The sequence below is a fragment of the Haemorhous mexicanus genome, chromosome 1 (genome assembly GCF_027477595.1).
Source record: "Haemorhous mexicanus isolate bHaeMex1 chromosome 1, bHaeMex1.pri, whole genome shotgun sequence".
Lineage (NCBI taxonomy): Eukaryota > Metazoa > Chordata > Aves > Passeriformes > Fringillidae > Haemorhous > Haemorhous mexicanus.
In genome coordinates, this window is record NC_082341.1 from 77,950,190 (window position 1) to 77,967,494 (window position 17,305).

At 36.0% G+C, this 17,305-nt stretch overlaps 1 protein-coding gene across 1 annotated transcript in view; it reads left to right on the forward strand.

The window, feature by feature from the left end:
- Positions 1-17,305, forward strand: part of CDH12 (cadherin 12) — a 222,036-nt gene that overhangs the window by 56,827 nt on the left and 147,904 nt on the right. Inside the window, exon 2 of the mRNA XM_059854378.1 lies at positions 8,766-9,181. Coding sequence (XP_059710361.1) covers positions 8,951-9,181 — 231 coding nt within the window. The 5' untranslated portion in view covers positions 8,766-8,950. The remainder of the gene's footprint in view (positions 1-8,765; positions 9,182-17,305) is intronic.

Sequence of the window (17,305 nt, forward strand, 5' to 3'; positions counted from 1 at the left end):
TCACAGCAGACATCTGTTACAAAATTACTCAATTAATTACTCTTGAATTTGGGAAATGAGCAATTGTACACAAGAGACATGAGGATTTATACAGATGAAAGTGAGGCACAAATATTATTTAATCTTTTAGAAATTGTACACAAAATGTCTCCTGGCCGCTTTTAGTTAGCATCTCTGAGTTTAATCACTGACTTAGTTTGGGAGCACTTCCACATTGACTGGCAAGTAGGGGGTTTTACTTGAGTGAAAGGTTCTTGACAGGAGACACAAAGCTATTCACACACAGCTTTGATACTTGGTGAGACTTCATGAAGCAAATCCAGTTTTGAAAAACAAAATACATATGAGGATTACTTTGGCTGACGTTATTTGTAGGTGGCTGTACTCTCTAGTTAGAGTAGCTGTTGCCTGTCTAACTACAGCCTGCCTTTGTTGCTCTAATGACCTTACATTTCTATGCCGTAATGCTGGGCAAAACAAAGAGAACTTCTTTAGAAGTTCTAAAATAGAAGCCCTAGAATTACTATTTCTGATATTTTAAAATCCATGTGGTTTTGCGTTGTTGTTTTTTTTTTTAGTTCATCAATGATCAGAAAAGAGACATAGTTTTACCAGTAAATATAGCTAGGGTGAAAACAAGCCAAAATGAGTAGTGAAAAGAGATAAATTACCAAGCATGAGAGTTATTTTTTACTTAGCATTGGAGAAAATCCAGAATAAAGTAGATGACTCCAGAATATGGAGAGGTCTGAGCTGATATTCTCAGAGTTTAGAAAACTGATGGGTTATCTCTCACTCCTGTTTTCTCTGGGACTATCTGTTAAAATTCACAAGATTAATGGCTAGAAACCTGTTGAACACAGCTGCTGTCTGTCATGTTTTCCTGAGGATGATATCATCCTCTGAAATTTTATAATTCAGTGCTGTTAGAACAAATCTATTAACCTTTCAGAAGACTGAAAGTCTAAAAGTTGGACTATGGATTTCCATAATCTACTACAGAAAGGAATATTGGGGATTCAACACCTTGTATACTATGTTGATGGAGACAAGGACTTTTAAATCTACTTTATAGAAGTTGCAATAATGGGCAAGAGGAGTGCTATATTTTCATTTAAAATGTCTAAGGCTATACACCAAGCTGATATTAAGAAATAATTGCACCATTATATACACAACTCACAAACAAATGCCTGGAAGAACTCACTTCAAAATTTCTATCTTTGAGTTAGTTTTTTAATTTAGTATATTTTTTTAGTCCTTCTGATACCAGAAACTATAATAAATCGTTTCAAATTTCATATAATCAGATTCTGACCAATAGCAGAAAATCTTTTAAAAATGAGATCTTAACTAAAGGATGTTTGAAATCTGATAGAATTCTTGACAGGCTCAGAAAAACAGAAATATGCCAAGGATTAAGAAAGTAATGTTAAAGAATACATTAAAGTATCCTCATATGCATTTCAATATCTTGTGTTACATACAAAATTATAAATATATTTGAGCTGCAGTCTCAGATTTGTTAATTATTGCTTTACATGCATTGCTAATGTGTTGAAATATTTTGATTTATTTCCTTTTCCCTCCTTTCCCCTGTCTCATATATTTATTCAAAAAGCATAGAAGGACAGTAGAATGAAGGATTGTTTCCTGATTGTCTGTGCTTTAGCATTGACATTGACAGATTCCTAGCAGAAATGAAAATATTTGTAATTTATCAAAAAAAAAGATTCTAGATCATTGACAAAGTAGGTATAAATTGACCACCAGGCTTTTCTGAGTCAAACATGACACAAGACAGAATAAAAATGAAATTGATGACTTTTCTTCATCAACTGACCATATTTGTTAAAAAAACTTTGTTCTTTTTGGAAACAGTTTGTTTCTTTCTTCTAACTGATGATTAAACGGTAGAGTTGCGTTATGTACTTACAGAGTAGTACTGGCCTGAATTTGAATCTCAGCAAAATATACATTAATTATTAAACTGGAGTGAAAGAGAAATTTCATTTTAGCTGAGTTAACTTTCAAGAATTCAATGAGCCACAGAGACTTCTGCATTTACTGATGTATTTACATTTTATAGTGAAAGTTCCAGTCAATTTTTTTTTTTAACAATTATTCCCTCATATTCTTTTGCGTGTTTGTGAATTACAAGTGGTAATTTCCCTGGTAGAGGATGATAGCTCAGTTGTAAATGATCTCCTGTATGTATTACTAATGATGACAAAACTGACACAATATGTATAAATAGTTGCATGCAGAACCTGTTAATTATTTTGCACTCAGAATGTTTTTACATTGCACTTCTTCATTTTTTTTTCTATAAGTCTCAGCATTGTAAAGCTACACTGGTTTTGGAACTATGTAGCATTTTATTTTGTAATGTTACCAAACTCCCTAAAGTCATCCCTTTTCTATATACTAGAAAGCCAATTATTAAAGCATATCTGTGAAGCTATAATAGTTTTATTACTGTAAGGCTTAGAAACGCCAGACATAATTAGACTCCTCTCCAATGTGTTTACTGGGTAATGATAGAATGTATCACACATTTTTTTTGTGTTGTAATATATCTTTGTGGCAACCTTCCCATGAATGTGCTTACAAGGACAATCACACTCAAAGGTGGAGGACATCATTCTCATCTCACTTTGGTTTTATGCCAGTTAAAACGCAATAGAGTAGTCCAGGTCCATAGATGGTGTGACTCTGTAGCACAACTAACATCAGAATTGATCTTTTAACTAGTATACAAAATACATCTCTGCACAGAACAATCAAATAGGGAGAGGAAGAGGCTTTGGCAGTCAAATCCAAAAATTATAGCCTTAACCAAACTGATATTATTCTTGCCAAGCTGAATTATTAGTAAGTTTATAATAAGCAAGATATTTTACATTGAATAGTAGGATTTGGGGGCTTTTGTAATAGAATTTAACAAAAGCGAGCTAAAATCACTTTATTGCAGGGGTAATGCTTCCATCTATTTGTTGTTTGGTAGTCTACAGAGTATAGTTCTTGTCTGTATGATGACATACATCTTCCAGAAATACCAAGATTTAGCTTCCATATGTGTATTTCCTGCATCTATTTCTCACATTAAATCAGAATGCTCTTATCACTTATCTACAGAATATTTGGGAATAGCTTAGGGGATTTTGGTTTCTGTTCCCTCTCTTAATCAGCAACTTCATATAAACAACCTCTGAAGTAATGGGACTGAAATTCAGATTTTCAGCCTGGTGAGGATTCAATCTAAACAGCCAGAGAGCCAGCCTAGGCTTCTGTCCTGTTTTTGGCTAGGACAGAGTTAATGCTCTTCACAGTTGCTGGTATGGGGCAGAGGTTTTGGATTTGTGCTGGAAACAGCATTGATACCACAGGGATATTTTATTGATTGCTGATCTGTGCTCACACAGATCAGCCTTTTCTGTTTCTCCCACCAACCCACCAGCACACATGGGGATGCACAAGAATCTGGGAGGGGACACAGCCAGGACAGCTGATCCCAAATGACCAAAGAAATGTTCCATGACATATGGAGTCATGCACAGCAATAAATTAAGGGAAGGTTGGAAGCTGCTGCTTGGGGACTGGCTGGGCATCATTTCGCTGGTGGTGCCTGATTATTTTCATTTGCATTTATTGGGGTTTATTTCTCTCACTCAGTTATTTTAATGTTCATAGCAATAATATAATTATTGTTATTAATATTATTAATATTTTAATGATATTTCAGTTATTAAACTGTTCTTATCTGAACCCACAAGTTTTCCCACTTTTATTCTTCCAGTTTTCTTGCCCCTGTCCTCCTGGCTGAGGGAGTGAGCGAGCAGCTGTGTGGTGTTTGGTTGCTGACAGATGTTAAACTAGGACAGTTTATACAGTTTATTAAATCTCACACAAAGGGAGATAAAGGAATAACTGGTTTGGATGATGCTAAGACTCCAGCAGGTCGAAACACTGATATTATTTTTTCCCCATGACAGTTACCTGGCATGGATTCCAGATGTTATTCTTGCCAAGTTGTTACAGTAGCTGCAGAGGTGGGACCTGCTTAATCTTTTGAAAGTTTTCTGACTTGTAGGATGGACAGATTGAAAATTAAATCTGTTTACTTGTAATCTCACTCCTAACCCCTCTTTTGATATTACCAAGTAGTTTCCACGCTAACTAAAAAGACCAGGTGGAAAAAGGAAGAATTACTTTCATTTACAAAGTATCTAGCGAGGTTGTGAAGCTCAAGAAAGTCAAACTCACAAAGAAATATGGTAATTTAGAGTCTAATCTAATGGGATTTTTTTAATTAAATACCTTTGAGGATATCCACTTAACTGATTTGTCTAAACTCAGAGAAAGTTTTAACATATCCTTTTACCTATTCTTTAACAAGATATATCATCACAAATAGTTAAGCAGTTATTTTTAATAGATAAAAAAAACCCATGGACTTGTTTCTCCTGCTGTTTTATTTTCTTATTGCAAGATATTACAGAGAAACAAGATTACATGGTCAGCTATTACGGCATATCTATAGTTATAGATGTTATCTGGCTTTCCTGCTGGCATGATCAACCATTTTACACTACCACCAAGCTTTTTCAAACCTCTTTATGCGTAGGAAGATGGTTGCTCTACATTAGCACTTATTTCACATGAGCTAAAGCATTCTCTATGCTGATAGATTTATGGTAAAGGAGGCTGCAGAAATGTTCCCACCATCAGTTCATAATGGACACTTTGTCAGTAAGCAATTTGCCTCCATTCATGGAGGTTCAATTACCAGCCTTGCTGGACTGATGACAGTTTTGAGTGCATGGTGGAGCTTCAGTGTGACAGTAGTGCATCTGTGGTCTGATCCAAGTAGATACATCGTACAGGTCTGCCCTGGCTTTGGCTGGGATAGAATTGATTTTCTTCATAATAGCCACTATGGGGCTGTGCTCTGGATTTTCCTGAAAACAGTGTGGATAACATGAGGATGTTTTAGCTATTGTTGAGCAGTGCTTTCATAGTCATGGCCTTTTCTGCACCTCACCTCAGCTCACTAGTGAGGAGGCTGCGGGTGCACAAGAAGTTGGGAGGGGAAACAGCCAGGACAGCTGATCCAAGCTGACTAAAGGAATTTTCCAGACCATATGGCATCATGGACAGCATATAGAGCTGGGGGGTGGGGGAGAAGAAGAAGAAGAAAAGTTGGAATGTTTGAAGTGATGGCATTTGTCTTTCCAGTACACCACTACGTATTATGGAGCTCTGCTTTCCTGAGGATAACTGAAAATCTGCCTGCCAGTAGAAAAGGAGTAAATGAACTTATTTCCTTTCCTTGCATTTGCAGCTTTTGCTTTATCTATCAAACTGTCTTTAGTTCAACCCATGAGTTTCCTCACTTTTATATTTTTGATTCTCTTCTTCATTGGGCATGAGTGAGTGAGCGCCTGTGTGGGGCTGAGTTGCTGGCTGGGATTAAACCATGACAAGATCAAAGATCATTTAAAGTTTCTTTTCAAATATTTCCCTACATGAGGCCTTATGTGCATACTACTGATTGCAGAGGATCTATGGCTGTTCTCTCTAAAAGGGATAACCTTTGCCAAGCTTGGTGAGGTGATTTGTGTCTGCAGTACCAATGATAAAGGGTTCTTGCAGCAGCAATGGCATGCATTAGTTTTGTATTCCAAAAGCATTTCTTTACTCAAGCTCTTTAGATTAATGGCTGTATAGTCCAGGTCAGAATCAAAATTCTTGCAGGAGCACCATTTATACTGTATTTTGTTATTCCCGATAAATAATTTTAGTAGTGATATTTTATTCATCATTTGCATTTCATGGGTTTCTAAGCCTGCAGTTTGGGGGACACAGTAAATATGATCAAGATTTCTTAATGATTATGTATTAACAGACTGTCCATGCTTGCTGTTGGGTCATTTACTTCCATTTATCAAACTGGGGAAATGAATAAATGTAATCACAGGTTATAGAAGCATATATGGGGCTAAATTCATGCAGGGTATACCTTTGTATCTCTCTTTATGGGCTAATTGTATCATGCATAATGGTACTTAAATCCTTACAAGATAGTTTGAAGAAATGAGTAGCAACAGCTAATATTGAAAAGAACCCAAGATCTAAGAAAAATCTGACCATCTGTACTTCTCTAATATAAAGGAAACAGATGCAACGAGGGTGCATGTCTGTTCACCACTAGCTCACTGGAAAAGTATTTCTTTATGAGCATCGCTGGAAATAATACCCTAAAAATTTAGGAATTTTAGTGCCTTCCTTATGGTTAATTGTTCTGAGCGGATTTCTAAATCCTTGTCTCCTAGTTGTTTTAGTAGTTTTTTGATTAAAGATACATAAGGGACCAATGAGTATTTGACAATATAAAAGCACTAAGACAGGTTTTGACATAGCTTAAAAAGGAAATGGAAAACAATAAGTGCAAGAAAAAGACATATATATTTGCCTTTGAATTCCTGTACAAGTTCCAATGGTGCTATAAAATATATTCCATCAGACAAGGCCTCCTACAAAGCCAGAAATGAAATTATGGGGAAGAAGAAGCTACTGGGGGAGAGCCTTCGGCCTCAGCTTCCTATGGCACAAATGTTACAGAACAGCAAGCTGGAGTGATTTTTTTCAAGTGCCAAACTATGAGAGTCTCAATTATTTGCCTTGCTGAGGTTTAAATTAAAAATAAAAGAAAAAAAAGAAAAAGAAAAAAAAAAAAGAAAAATTGAAAGAAATTCTTTACGCTGAGCACTTTTGCAACTGATGAGGGCATCTGTGCTACAATCCTGTACTGCAACACCCATTAGCCTCCCATTTTTTCCTCTGACCCTCCCATTCATCATCTTTTTGAAGCTGTAGGAAATGAAGCAAGCACTGGCATTGCTCTTTCCTGACTCTGCAGTAGGCATTCTGGGAGGCTGTCTGGGATACCAATGGAGAAGAGGTTAAAGTGCTCTGTCTCTTGCTGCACTTGGTTACTAACCTTCCAGCCGAGGGGGAATTGCTCTCCTTTCATTGAAGTCTTTCAATCTCTTTGCATTACTTTTGGTGCTGGATAACATTTTAAAAGCTCCCTGACTGACAGACATGGCCAGAGGCAGAGCTCTGCTGGGAGAACTGCAATGTACAGAGTCTTCTGAGCAAAGAGAAGTGGTGTGGCAATTAAATTGACTGCAACATGATTTTGGCATTTCTGAAGCAGTGCGGACTATCCCACCACTTTTTAAAATATTTTTTTTCCACCTCTCATCTGCGCCAGGACAATTCAAAAGGATATGTTGCGTTGATTTGTTTTATTTTTTGCTATGGACTATGATTTTGCCATAAAAACGAGGCATGCACTTTGCAACCATGGATCAGGAGAGGTAAAAAAGTTTGGAAATCTTGGACCAGAATTATGGATGAACACAGTCTAAATGTGATGTTATATACCATTGAATACATGAAAAAGAAGCAGAAAACCACATGTGAAACCCAACTGCTGTGGTTGGGTCATGTCTTAAGGTTCTTTTGCTGGAATAAAATCCATAGACTGCAAATGATTGTGCAAGTAAGAAGTTTTTACTCATTGCACAAAAGATTGTTTTGCTGTAGATGAAAAACATTGAAATGTTTTGAACATAACTTAGAAAAACTTTTATTTAAAGGATTCTGAGCAGATGGGAGTTCTTCCCTCATCTTTTATCCTTTCAGAAGGTAGAATTAAAACACTCAGTAGATACCTTTCACCAGGTTTTTTACTTTCTTTTTTATTAAGACCTAAAACATAGCCTTTCAAATCAGAACAGAAAATCTCACCCTAAATTTAGCATAGGAAGTGCAGTTATTTTCTAGGGTGGTTTTTTTTTCTTTTTAACGACTTAAGTTTTTCAGGTTCCTGATTATAAATCCTTTTTATCTAAATACTTCAATTTGTACCCAACAAATAAGAATTTCTATGCTATTTATTGTTATAGATTGTAATAATATTATTCATAAGGAAAATATAACCATTGGCAGTATGTGAAAAGGGAAAATATAGATGGTTAAGTAATTTATTATTCTTCTTTTTTGAGGTCCATATCATGTCATTGCTTTTTAAGTAGAACTCTATTGATTTCCTAGAAACCTATGCTAAAAAATCAATGACATGATATGACCCTAACAAAGTGGTGAATTCCATAGTGCTATAAATTGTATTTTGTTTTTAAAATGTAAAATGCATCTATCTTAAATGCTACAGGCAGTTAGTTTTTTTTTTTGTGTGTGTGTTTTTTTTTTTTTTTTTTTTTTTTTTTTTTAATACCAGCACATTGTAGAGAAGACCTCAAGAGGCTTTTGTGACAGAGAAAGTGAGCAAAGGTTCTTGCTCTGGACAGTAGGGTGAAAGAGTGGATCTCCTGCTCTCCATTATTTTGTTTGCATATGTTTTTTGAGTAAAATTTGAGTAAAACTTAAAAGAAAATGAGTAAACATTTTGGATATCAATGATGGGAAACAGTTTTGTTTGATAACTGATCCTAAAAGAAATACTACAGCCCTCTCTCAGACAGACCCAAAGGTAATGCTAAGCAGAGCAAGAATGAGGTAATAACTACACAATGTTCTAGAGCAGCTCAGTGCTACAATGAAAATTGCAATTTCTTTTAAACTGTGATTCTTAATATTTTTCTCTGTCTCTAGAAACTAACTAGGCGTGAGAATTTTGATGAATGCTTCAGTGTAATCCTAAGTAATTTGATGTTGCATGTAAATCTCTTTTATAGGTCCCTATAGATGGAATTTATTGCGGCAAATACCTTGTCATCAGAAGGATTAATGCCTGCATTAGCATTTCTGCAATAAAATCTGAAGCTAAGTGGTGAAGGCCACAGACACCTCAAACCTGGATTCCTCTGCTCGGCATTAAGTGCTGGAGTTTTTATCGCTTGTGGTAGGGAAGCCATTGCCAATGCTCACAAGGAACTGCTTATCCCTGCTTCTCTGGGTCCTGTTCGATGGAGGTCTCCTAACACCACTGCATCCACAAGCACAAGAGATTTTAGAAGCGCAGCCAAGAGAAAATGTTGTCCCAGTGCCAGGGAGGAGATCATCTGCCCAGCGAGTCAAACGAGGCTGGGTGTGGAATCAGTTTTTTGTGCTGGAGGAGTACATGGGCTCTGAACCTCAGTATGTGGGAAAGGTAATATTTTACTATTTCTTTGAAAGTTCAAATGATACAGAGAAGTAGTATAATGTATTTTAAATGTGTACCTGTTTCTGATGGGACAAATCTACTGGCAGTAGTTTCCTCTGCTCATTGCTTTTAGTATCCAGCCTTTCCTGTAGTCACTATATACTTTCTGTCTTTGTATTTTTATTTCCCTGTTCTTGCTTTTTAAATTAAACAAAACCAACAGCAACAACAATAATGAATGCAAACAAACAAAATAAGAGAGTTCTGATATAAGTCTGTGTTTCACAACTAATTTTAATTGAAACTACTGTGATAACGTGTTTGATTTTTAGCAACAAACATTGTTCTGATATCAAGAGATAAGATATAAACTTTAAATCTCAAGCCCATAATGAGCAATCATTCCTGTGATTGATATGGTTATTCCAAGTCCTTCTTCAGCTAATGAAGGCGCATCCTTTTTGGTCTGTTGTCTTATGTCTCAGAACCATTTATTTTTATTTATGATTGTTCAGATTGTTTTCAAGTATTTCTAATATGTTTTATTACTTCATAATTCAAAGTCCTGCACTACAGCTTTTATACTGTGTGTAGACATGCACAATCATACCTGCAGAGAATTTTTGCAATTCCCTCTCTCATTATATGTCCACTGTTTCTGTAGGAGGGAATAAGTAATTGAGAGAAAACTGTTTGAGGGGTGTGGGGGTGGTGAATTTAAACAATAGAGTTTTCAGATAGGAAAGCTGAAAAGGACACCTGAAGAAAATCTTAGCAGAGTGTAAAATTGGATGCTGTGTATAATTTTCAGTTTAAGTAAAGGACTTTACTCAGTGAAAATAACAAGTCAGGAATTTCTTTCCTTGGGTCCCCAAATGCCGCTTCCCTAGACAGCAAGGTTTCAAATTGACCTACTGCAAAAATGAGTTATCATTCTTCAGTTTTTACTTTAATGCCATTGTGAAACTTTTTTTTTTAGTGTACAAATCGGAAATCTTTTTTTTTCCTAAATATAAATGAATCAACAGAAAATTAATTTTTCCTCCTACTCTTCCAGAAAACTATTCTGAGGATGTATGAGCAAAACAGTAGTTTATTTAGCACAGCAGCCAAAAACGTACTTGGATTTTGCACGTGGAGACTTTTGTGTTAAGCCCTAAAATGTATTGGTCAAAGTGATTTGCAAAACAGTATATTTGTATCAGAAAGTTAATACAATAGGCTTGCTTTAGGTCTGAAGAGAGGGGGACCACATAATGGAAAAAATCAAATTTGTGATATCCAATTGGCACAAGGTACACTTTCTCTAAGACATACCTTTGTTCTGGCACCTTGCTGAAGATGCCAACAAGGACTCTCATCACATTTGGTGCTGTAGCACAGGCAATGTGATAGCTGTGCCTTTAATGTCAAAAGACAGAGATATTACTGAAGGATCACTATATTTTCATTAGTCTTTATTCCTTTGTGTCAGTTTTTCTTGGTAGTCATTTAGGGTCAGTTCTAAACTGCCAAAAAAAAGTAAATTTTTCACAAAATTTACTATTATCAATGTACTGATGAATCAGCTTCTTCTTTGTTCTGTTTTTGCTCCATTGACATTAAGTTTATAAGCAACTTTAGAACTGATGGAATATTTTTATTAAGACTAACACTTATTACAAATTTACCTGGAATATTTTTACCTCCTAAGTCTTTTTTTAACTGTTACAAATTGTGCAACACATTTTAAGTATGAGGAATGTCAAAAATCAAACCCCCTTTTTTACATCAAAACACCTGCCTATAGAATAGAGCAATTAATTCTAGGTAATAACTTTCTTCAACAATGTTTATTTTGATGTTTATCACAACTTGCTTTATCTACGTTTACTGTTTGCTTTACTATATCTGAAAAAACCCAACAAACACTGCCAGTCTGCTAGTCTTTGCATGTCATCTTTGCTGAATCTCTTACAAAAAAACAGAACACAAACAATTAAACAAAACCAAGATGGAGATGTTGGCGTTCTCCCCTTATTTTCCACTTGTATAACACTGAAAAAGAGAAGGTATAACACTTCTCCTTAGAGAAGATTTCTTTTAGATCCAGATAGCAAAAGACAAGCTTCATATAAATTCAAACCATTGTCAGCATACTAAAATATATCCAACAGTTGTGAATCAGTATCTTTAGATCATATGCAATTTTTAAAAATCTCATTTAATTTTTAAGATGTAAATGCAGTTGAGTTCTGGGTTGATTGCAGAACTAATTTGGCAGAATCAAATGATTCACCAAAATTACATGTTTATTCTAAAAGTATATTTTCAATTTAGTTATTTTTATAATGTTACTCCTAAATATTTCAAAGTAGTAATAAATATATTATAAAGTGTAGGATATTTCATGTGACCTGAAATCACAAGGCTTTTATCTTCTTCTAGCCATGATATCACGACACCTGTGCATAGACATTTATATTACTTATTATAGAACTACTGCACTAATAATGTCACAGTAATTTATAAATAGGAATTTAATTGTATCGATTAAATTAGCTGACAGTTTCACAAAACAGTTGAGGGTTACTAGCTAATATTGCAAACCTTTTGTAAGAGAATACAGATTTACAGAAATAATGTCTTCTGTTATCAGCCAGGCCTTGTAATTCCTTTCATGTCTGTTTTTACATGACTATCTCAAGGAATGTCAGGTGGCAAATCAAAATATAGTTTACAAACTGATGTGGATTAGCCTAGTTTATAGGTGGTGATTTTGAAATAGTACTTGAAGCTTACACATCAAAAACATTTCACCTGTTTATTAAAGTTTGGGAATCTGCTCATGTAATCTGGAAGAAGAATAAAAACCCATCAGATTGATAACAGAAGATAACCCTCTTTGCTCAATGTTCATTTAGCAGATCCAGTCTAAAAAAGTAAAATGAATGTATGATGTTACCATGTGACCCATGAAAACAGATAGTGTGCTGGGAGTAAAGTAAAAGTCTTGCTCATTTACTTTGCAGTGCTTTACTTGTTTTCCTGGTACTGTGAAGCTCCAGAAAGCCAGGCAAAACCAGCAGGTGCGGATGAAAACAAAAAGTTCACGCCTTTTTTTTTGTGCAAAAACACAGGTCCCAGTGAATGGTGACAGAAATCACCAGAGGATCAAGTCCTCAAGCATAAACAAGTTCCAGCACAGTTTACACCCACAAACAAGGCAGCAGTTTTCATTGCCCTTATTCAAGGATAGCTGAAGGGGGTGCAGCCCCACCAGAACACTACAAAGATGTCCCTAATCTTTCTTTACTGCTGTGTTTCAGCAGTGACATGCAGTGGCATCAAAAAAAACTGAATGTTCAAGAGAACAACATGGTCAAGATAATACTAGCAAAGGTTTTGGTTGTGCTGCATGTGGCATTTTCCCTTTACATGTCTTTGCATTCTTAGTGTGTAAATGTATCACATCTTTCTTTACAGGTGTATTGCACACCTGTACAATTGCTTCCAGTGAGAATTTTTTTGCTGTCTGTCCTCAAGCTTTCAGAGATAGACATAGGGTAGCTTGTACTGGATGCAGGCTGGGTATATAGGAAAAGATTATAGGAAAGTCATCTTCAGTGTAGTGGACATTTCTCTTCTATATTCCAGTATAGGAAACATGAAGAAACAAACAAAAAACCCACAAAAAACCCCAAAAGCCACCAACCAACCAAACAACAAAAAAACCCAACAAAATTCCCAGAACCTCAGCTTACCAGATATTTTTCTGCCAATGAATAACCTATGTTTTACAAGTTTGTTGTTTAAACCTCTGTCACGTTAATGCATGCTCACACACAAACTACTGCTATTTTTTGTCAAGAAAAGGATGCTGAAAAATTTAATACTCATGACTGTTCTATGGTAGTACAGGGTAATGTAACAATATGGTATTTTTTCATCTGACTCTGTCCTGAGAAACTCTCATCATCTTCAAAGGTTTGCCCATATATCAAGGCAGAAAGAATGCTGATTTGGAGGAAGCAGAGCTCTATATCTATGATTAGAACAGCATGCTTTTTCAAAACCTTATCATTTATCTTCTGCATTTGAAATATGAGCATAGAATTTATTTATGCACTTTATAGTGGATAATTTTTGATATGATGGAATTAATGTTGACCACCTTCCATTAGGCCTAAATCAACATGTACTTTTGAATACATGCTCTCTTTTTTCAGTTTTTTTCCCTCTTGGGTGAGTGTTTATCTGACAGGGCAGTCTGTGAAGGAAATTATGCACTGCTTTTTTTGAATCTGTTCAGACAAACAATTTTACAGAGCAGTGGTTATCATTTTGGCATTATTCATAAGCACTGAGTTCACTTGAAAGAAAATACAAAATTTAAGGAAAAGAAATATGTGCAGTGAATTTGAAAGCTACTGCCCTTTGAAGGAAAAAAAACCACTTAAATCTATTCATAAATGTACCCTGATTAAACTCATCTTTTTTTAAAATTGTATTTCCGCTAGATTTCTAGTAATGGGATCACAATAATATTTCATTTAAAGTTGTCAAAACGGTTTTTTGTAATTTATCAGATTCCATTTCCACAACTGAAGAAACAATATTAGAGATAGCTGTGTATTATTTCCATTAGACATTTGCACAGTGCCATCATCAAGGAGATGAAAATTGTTTCAGGGACTGCTGCTAGTAATGTATTAATTGAATCCCATGATGCAGGACATCACAGTTACTCATTCTGTATGATTTCAATATGAAAGATATGCCATGTATAAGAATGAGCTTGTTCAGTACATCGAACATATACTCACCTCTGTCTGCTGACATCAAAGTGAAACCTTGTTGGGCCTTAATGGTCTTTAGATAGTAATTTAAAGAGCAATCAGGCATGATCACATTAACCTGGCTTACTAAATTGGTTTATAGAGTTTATGCTGTGCACATATTCAAGCAAAAGCACTGTCACAATTTATTACAGACAAGGAAATTGATAAGGAGAAACGAAATGGTAAAAAAGGTGTAAGCAGAATCAGAACTGGTATCAGAATTCTGGATTTCTTTTCTTGCTCTGTTGAGCTGAGACCTTTGTCTCTCCCACTTATGTCTGTCTGGTGAAAAAAAGTGATGACTTTAAAAGCTTTGCATCCTGTATATTGCATGGAGTATGTGAGACACAAAGTAATTTTGACAGTTGCACATGAAAGTGTGAGAAGGAAATGGAACCATGGAAACGCAAAACCCTCCTGAGCGAGTCAGACTTGCATTTAATGTTTACTCCTGAAAGCTAACCTTTTTACAAGGTGTACAAAGACATGCAGCAGAGATGAGCAACTTGCAACAGAAGGTTTAGTATTGATCTAGTGGCTTCACTTTGTTTCTTGATTTGCTTAGGTAGCTCAGAGCAGGTAAATTAGGAGTGCAGTAGTAGTAAGACCTCTTGCCTGTGGTCCTTACATTGATGAAAATTATATGAGGTATTTGGAACTAGAAAAAAAAAAAAAAGGAGGACTATGTTTTCACTGATTGCGTGAGAAAGGAGAAAGAATGAGCTCAGGACAAGACGAGATCAAAATAAAAAGGAAGGATCAACTTCTTGAGCTGTCACCCGCATTTTAGAGGATGTAAAAGGTTGAGGTTATTGTTCTGAACAGCTCAGGAGGTCACAGACTGAAATATTTCAAACTCTACAATTTAGCAGGCTGTATTATGCAAGGATTCAGTGCTCACTGTAGAAGTTTCAGTGCCTGTGAAAATGGTCCTGTTGGAATGAATGACTGGGTCTCACAAGACCTCCAAACACAGCTGAGTGTAGGGTGCTAATGGTGCTTCCATGTCTGAAATTTCTGTTGCCAACACAGATGGAGAAATACAAATGAGCTTGTACAAATTAAACAGCTAAAGAAAAATCTTACACATATTGTAGTTTTATTTGGAATGCTTCTGTATAAATGGCTTCATCTGGGCAGGAATTTATTTAAACAGGGAAATATGGGGAAAGATACTTTAAAAAATATTTAGAAATTCTTCAAAAGACTCGAGGATAACAGACAAATCAAAACATTGTCTCCTCCTTTAATCCAAGAAAATTTGAAGATTTTATTTTTTTTTTTCCAAATCTAAAAATGGAGTTTGGCTGAGAATTTCTGATTCACCTGGTAGACATATTGTTGTTGATAGGCAGATCAGACATGGGCATGTATTCTATATGTCAGCAACGCAAGCTGAATTTATAATTACTGAAACATTAGACCATCAATAAAAATTCAGCTGGGATCATGAGACCGTCTTTCTGGAAAATCATCAGAATGCCAAGTAATAAATTAAATAGCATTTGCCAGACAGCAAAATGTGGGAAAGTATTAAATACCTGGAGCCATTCCTGTATCTGACTAATTATGTGTAAACCAAAATAACAAGAAGGATCAGAAATTGAATAAAATTTATGATTACTGCAACATACGAGGTGTTTAAAAAAAAGGAGATACTATAATGCCTCAAATGTGCTACAAAAGTATAAATTTTCAGCAGGAAAACAAAAAATTATAGAAATGTTAAGGAACTGATAAGTGACAGGAGCCTAGATGAAAGCTCAGGATTTCATAGCTATGAGATGGAGAACTTTTTTCACAATGTGGACGTCTTTATTTCTTTTGCGCATTGTAGTGGGTTGCAGATTTGGTATTAAAACAGTGATTGAAAAAAATTAAACTGTAAATTTCAGAAATATTAATAATTTATAATTATACTTAAATAATTGTCAAAATATGCATATTTATATAATTTGGATAATTACACAGTTTTCACTGTGGAGAGGGACCTGGGGCTCCTGGTCCATGGCAAGTTGAACAGGAGTCAGCAGTGCCCTGGCAGCCAGGAGGGCCAACACTGCCCTGGGGGCATCAGGCACAGCATCACCAGCCGGGCAAGGGAGGGGATTGTCCTGCTCTGCTCTGAGCTGGGGCAGCCTCACCTCGAGTGCTGGGGGAAGTTTTGGGTGCCACAATATAAGAAAGACATTAAACTATTAGGGAGCATCCCAAGAAAGGCCACGAAGATGGTAAAAGGCCTTAAGCTGGAGCCATCTGAGGAGCAGCTGAGGACACTTGTTTTTTTCAGCCTGGACAAGAGGAGAGTGAGGGGAGATGCTATTGCAGTTACAACTTCCTCCTGATAGGAAGAGAAGGGGCAGGCACTGATCTCTTCTCTGGTGACCAGTGACAGGACCCAAGACAATGGCCTGAGGTGGTATCAGGAGAGTTTTAGGCTGTATATTAGGAAAGAGTTCTTCATCCAGAGGGTGTTTGGGCACTGAAACAGGCTGCCCAGGGAAGTGGTCACAGCTTCAGCCTGTCAGAGTTCAAGGAGCATTTGGACAGTGCTGTCAGGCACATGGTGCGACCCTCGGAGCTGTTCTGTACAGACAAGGACTCAAAGTTCCTTGTGGGTCCCTTCCAACTCAGTATATGCTGTGATTCTGTGATTAATTTTTTTTTCAATAAAATGCAAATCTTTGAAAATATAGCATGAAAAATCACCACTGAAATTGAAAATCAAAGTATGAGCATGAAACAGAATGCAACACAATTAAAACTTAAATTCGTTTTTTCAAACGAAATTATAAATATCCTGAAATAACAAAACCCCCCAAAAACTAACAAATAAAACCCAAAAACCCCAAAAACATGCAAGCAAACAAAAAACAAAAAAAAAATCCCTCCATAAAACAAACTCAAAACCCCACAGCTAGAATCATTAATAAAACATGCTTCATAAGAAAAAGAAAGAATCATTTCCTATCAGCTTTCCAGCACCAACACATAGGAGAAGCTAACAAGTTAGAAGGTTATCTCATTTTCAGTCACTGCAGTTAACATCCCTGCATGCAAGTTATAAACAGAAATTATTGGGATTGGCAGCCTTGTCAAGTGCTGCCATTATATGACATAATTTGTGATTTAGGGCCCTGAAAGTGTTTTAACAGCAGATGTCCTAAAGTGAAAACCCCTCTGCTCTTCTGAAGGTGATATTCAAACCACAATTTCTGTTATATAACATAGAAAGCTGTGGACTTGGAGCAAGTATTGGTTTTATGGCAATGACCATTTCCCTCTCTCTCATCAACACTTCATGTCCCAC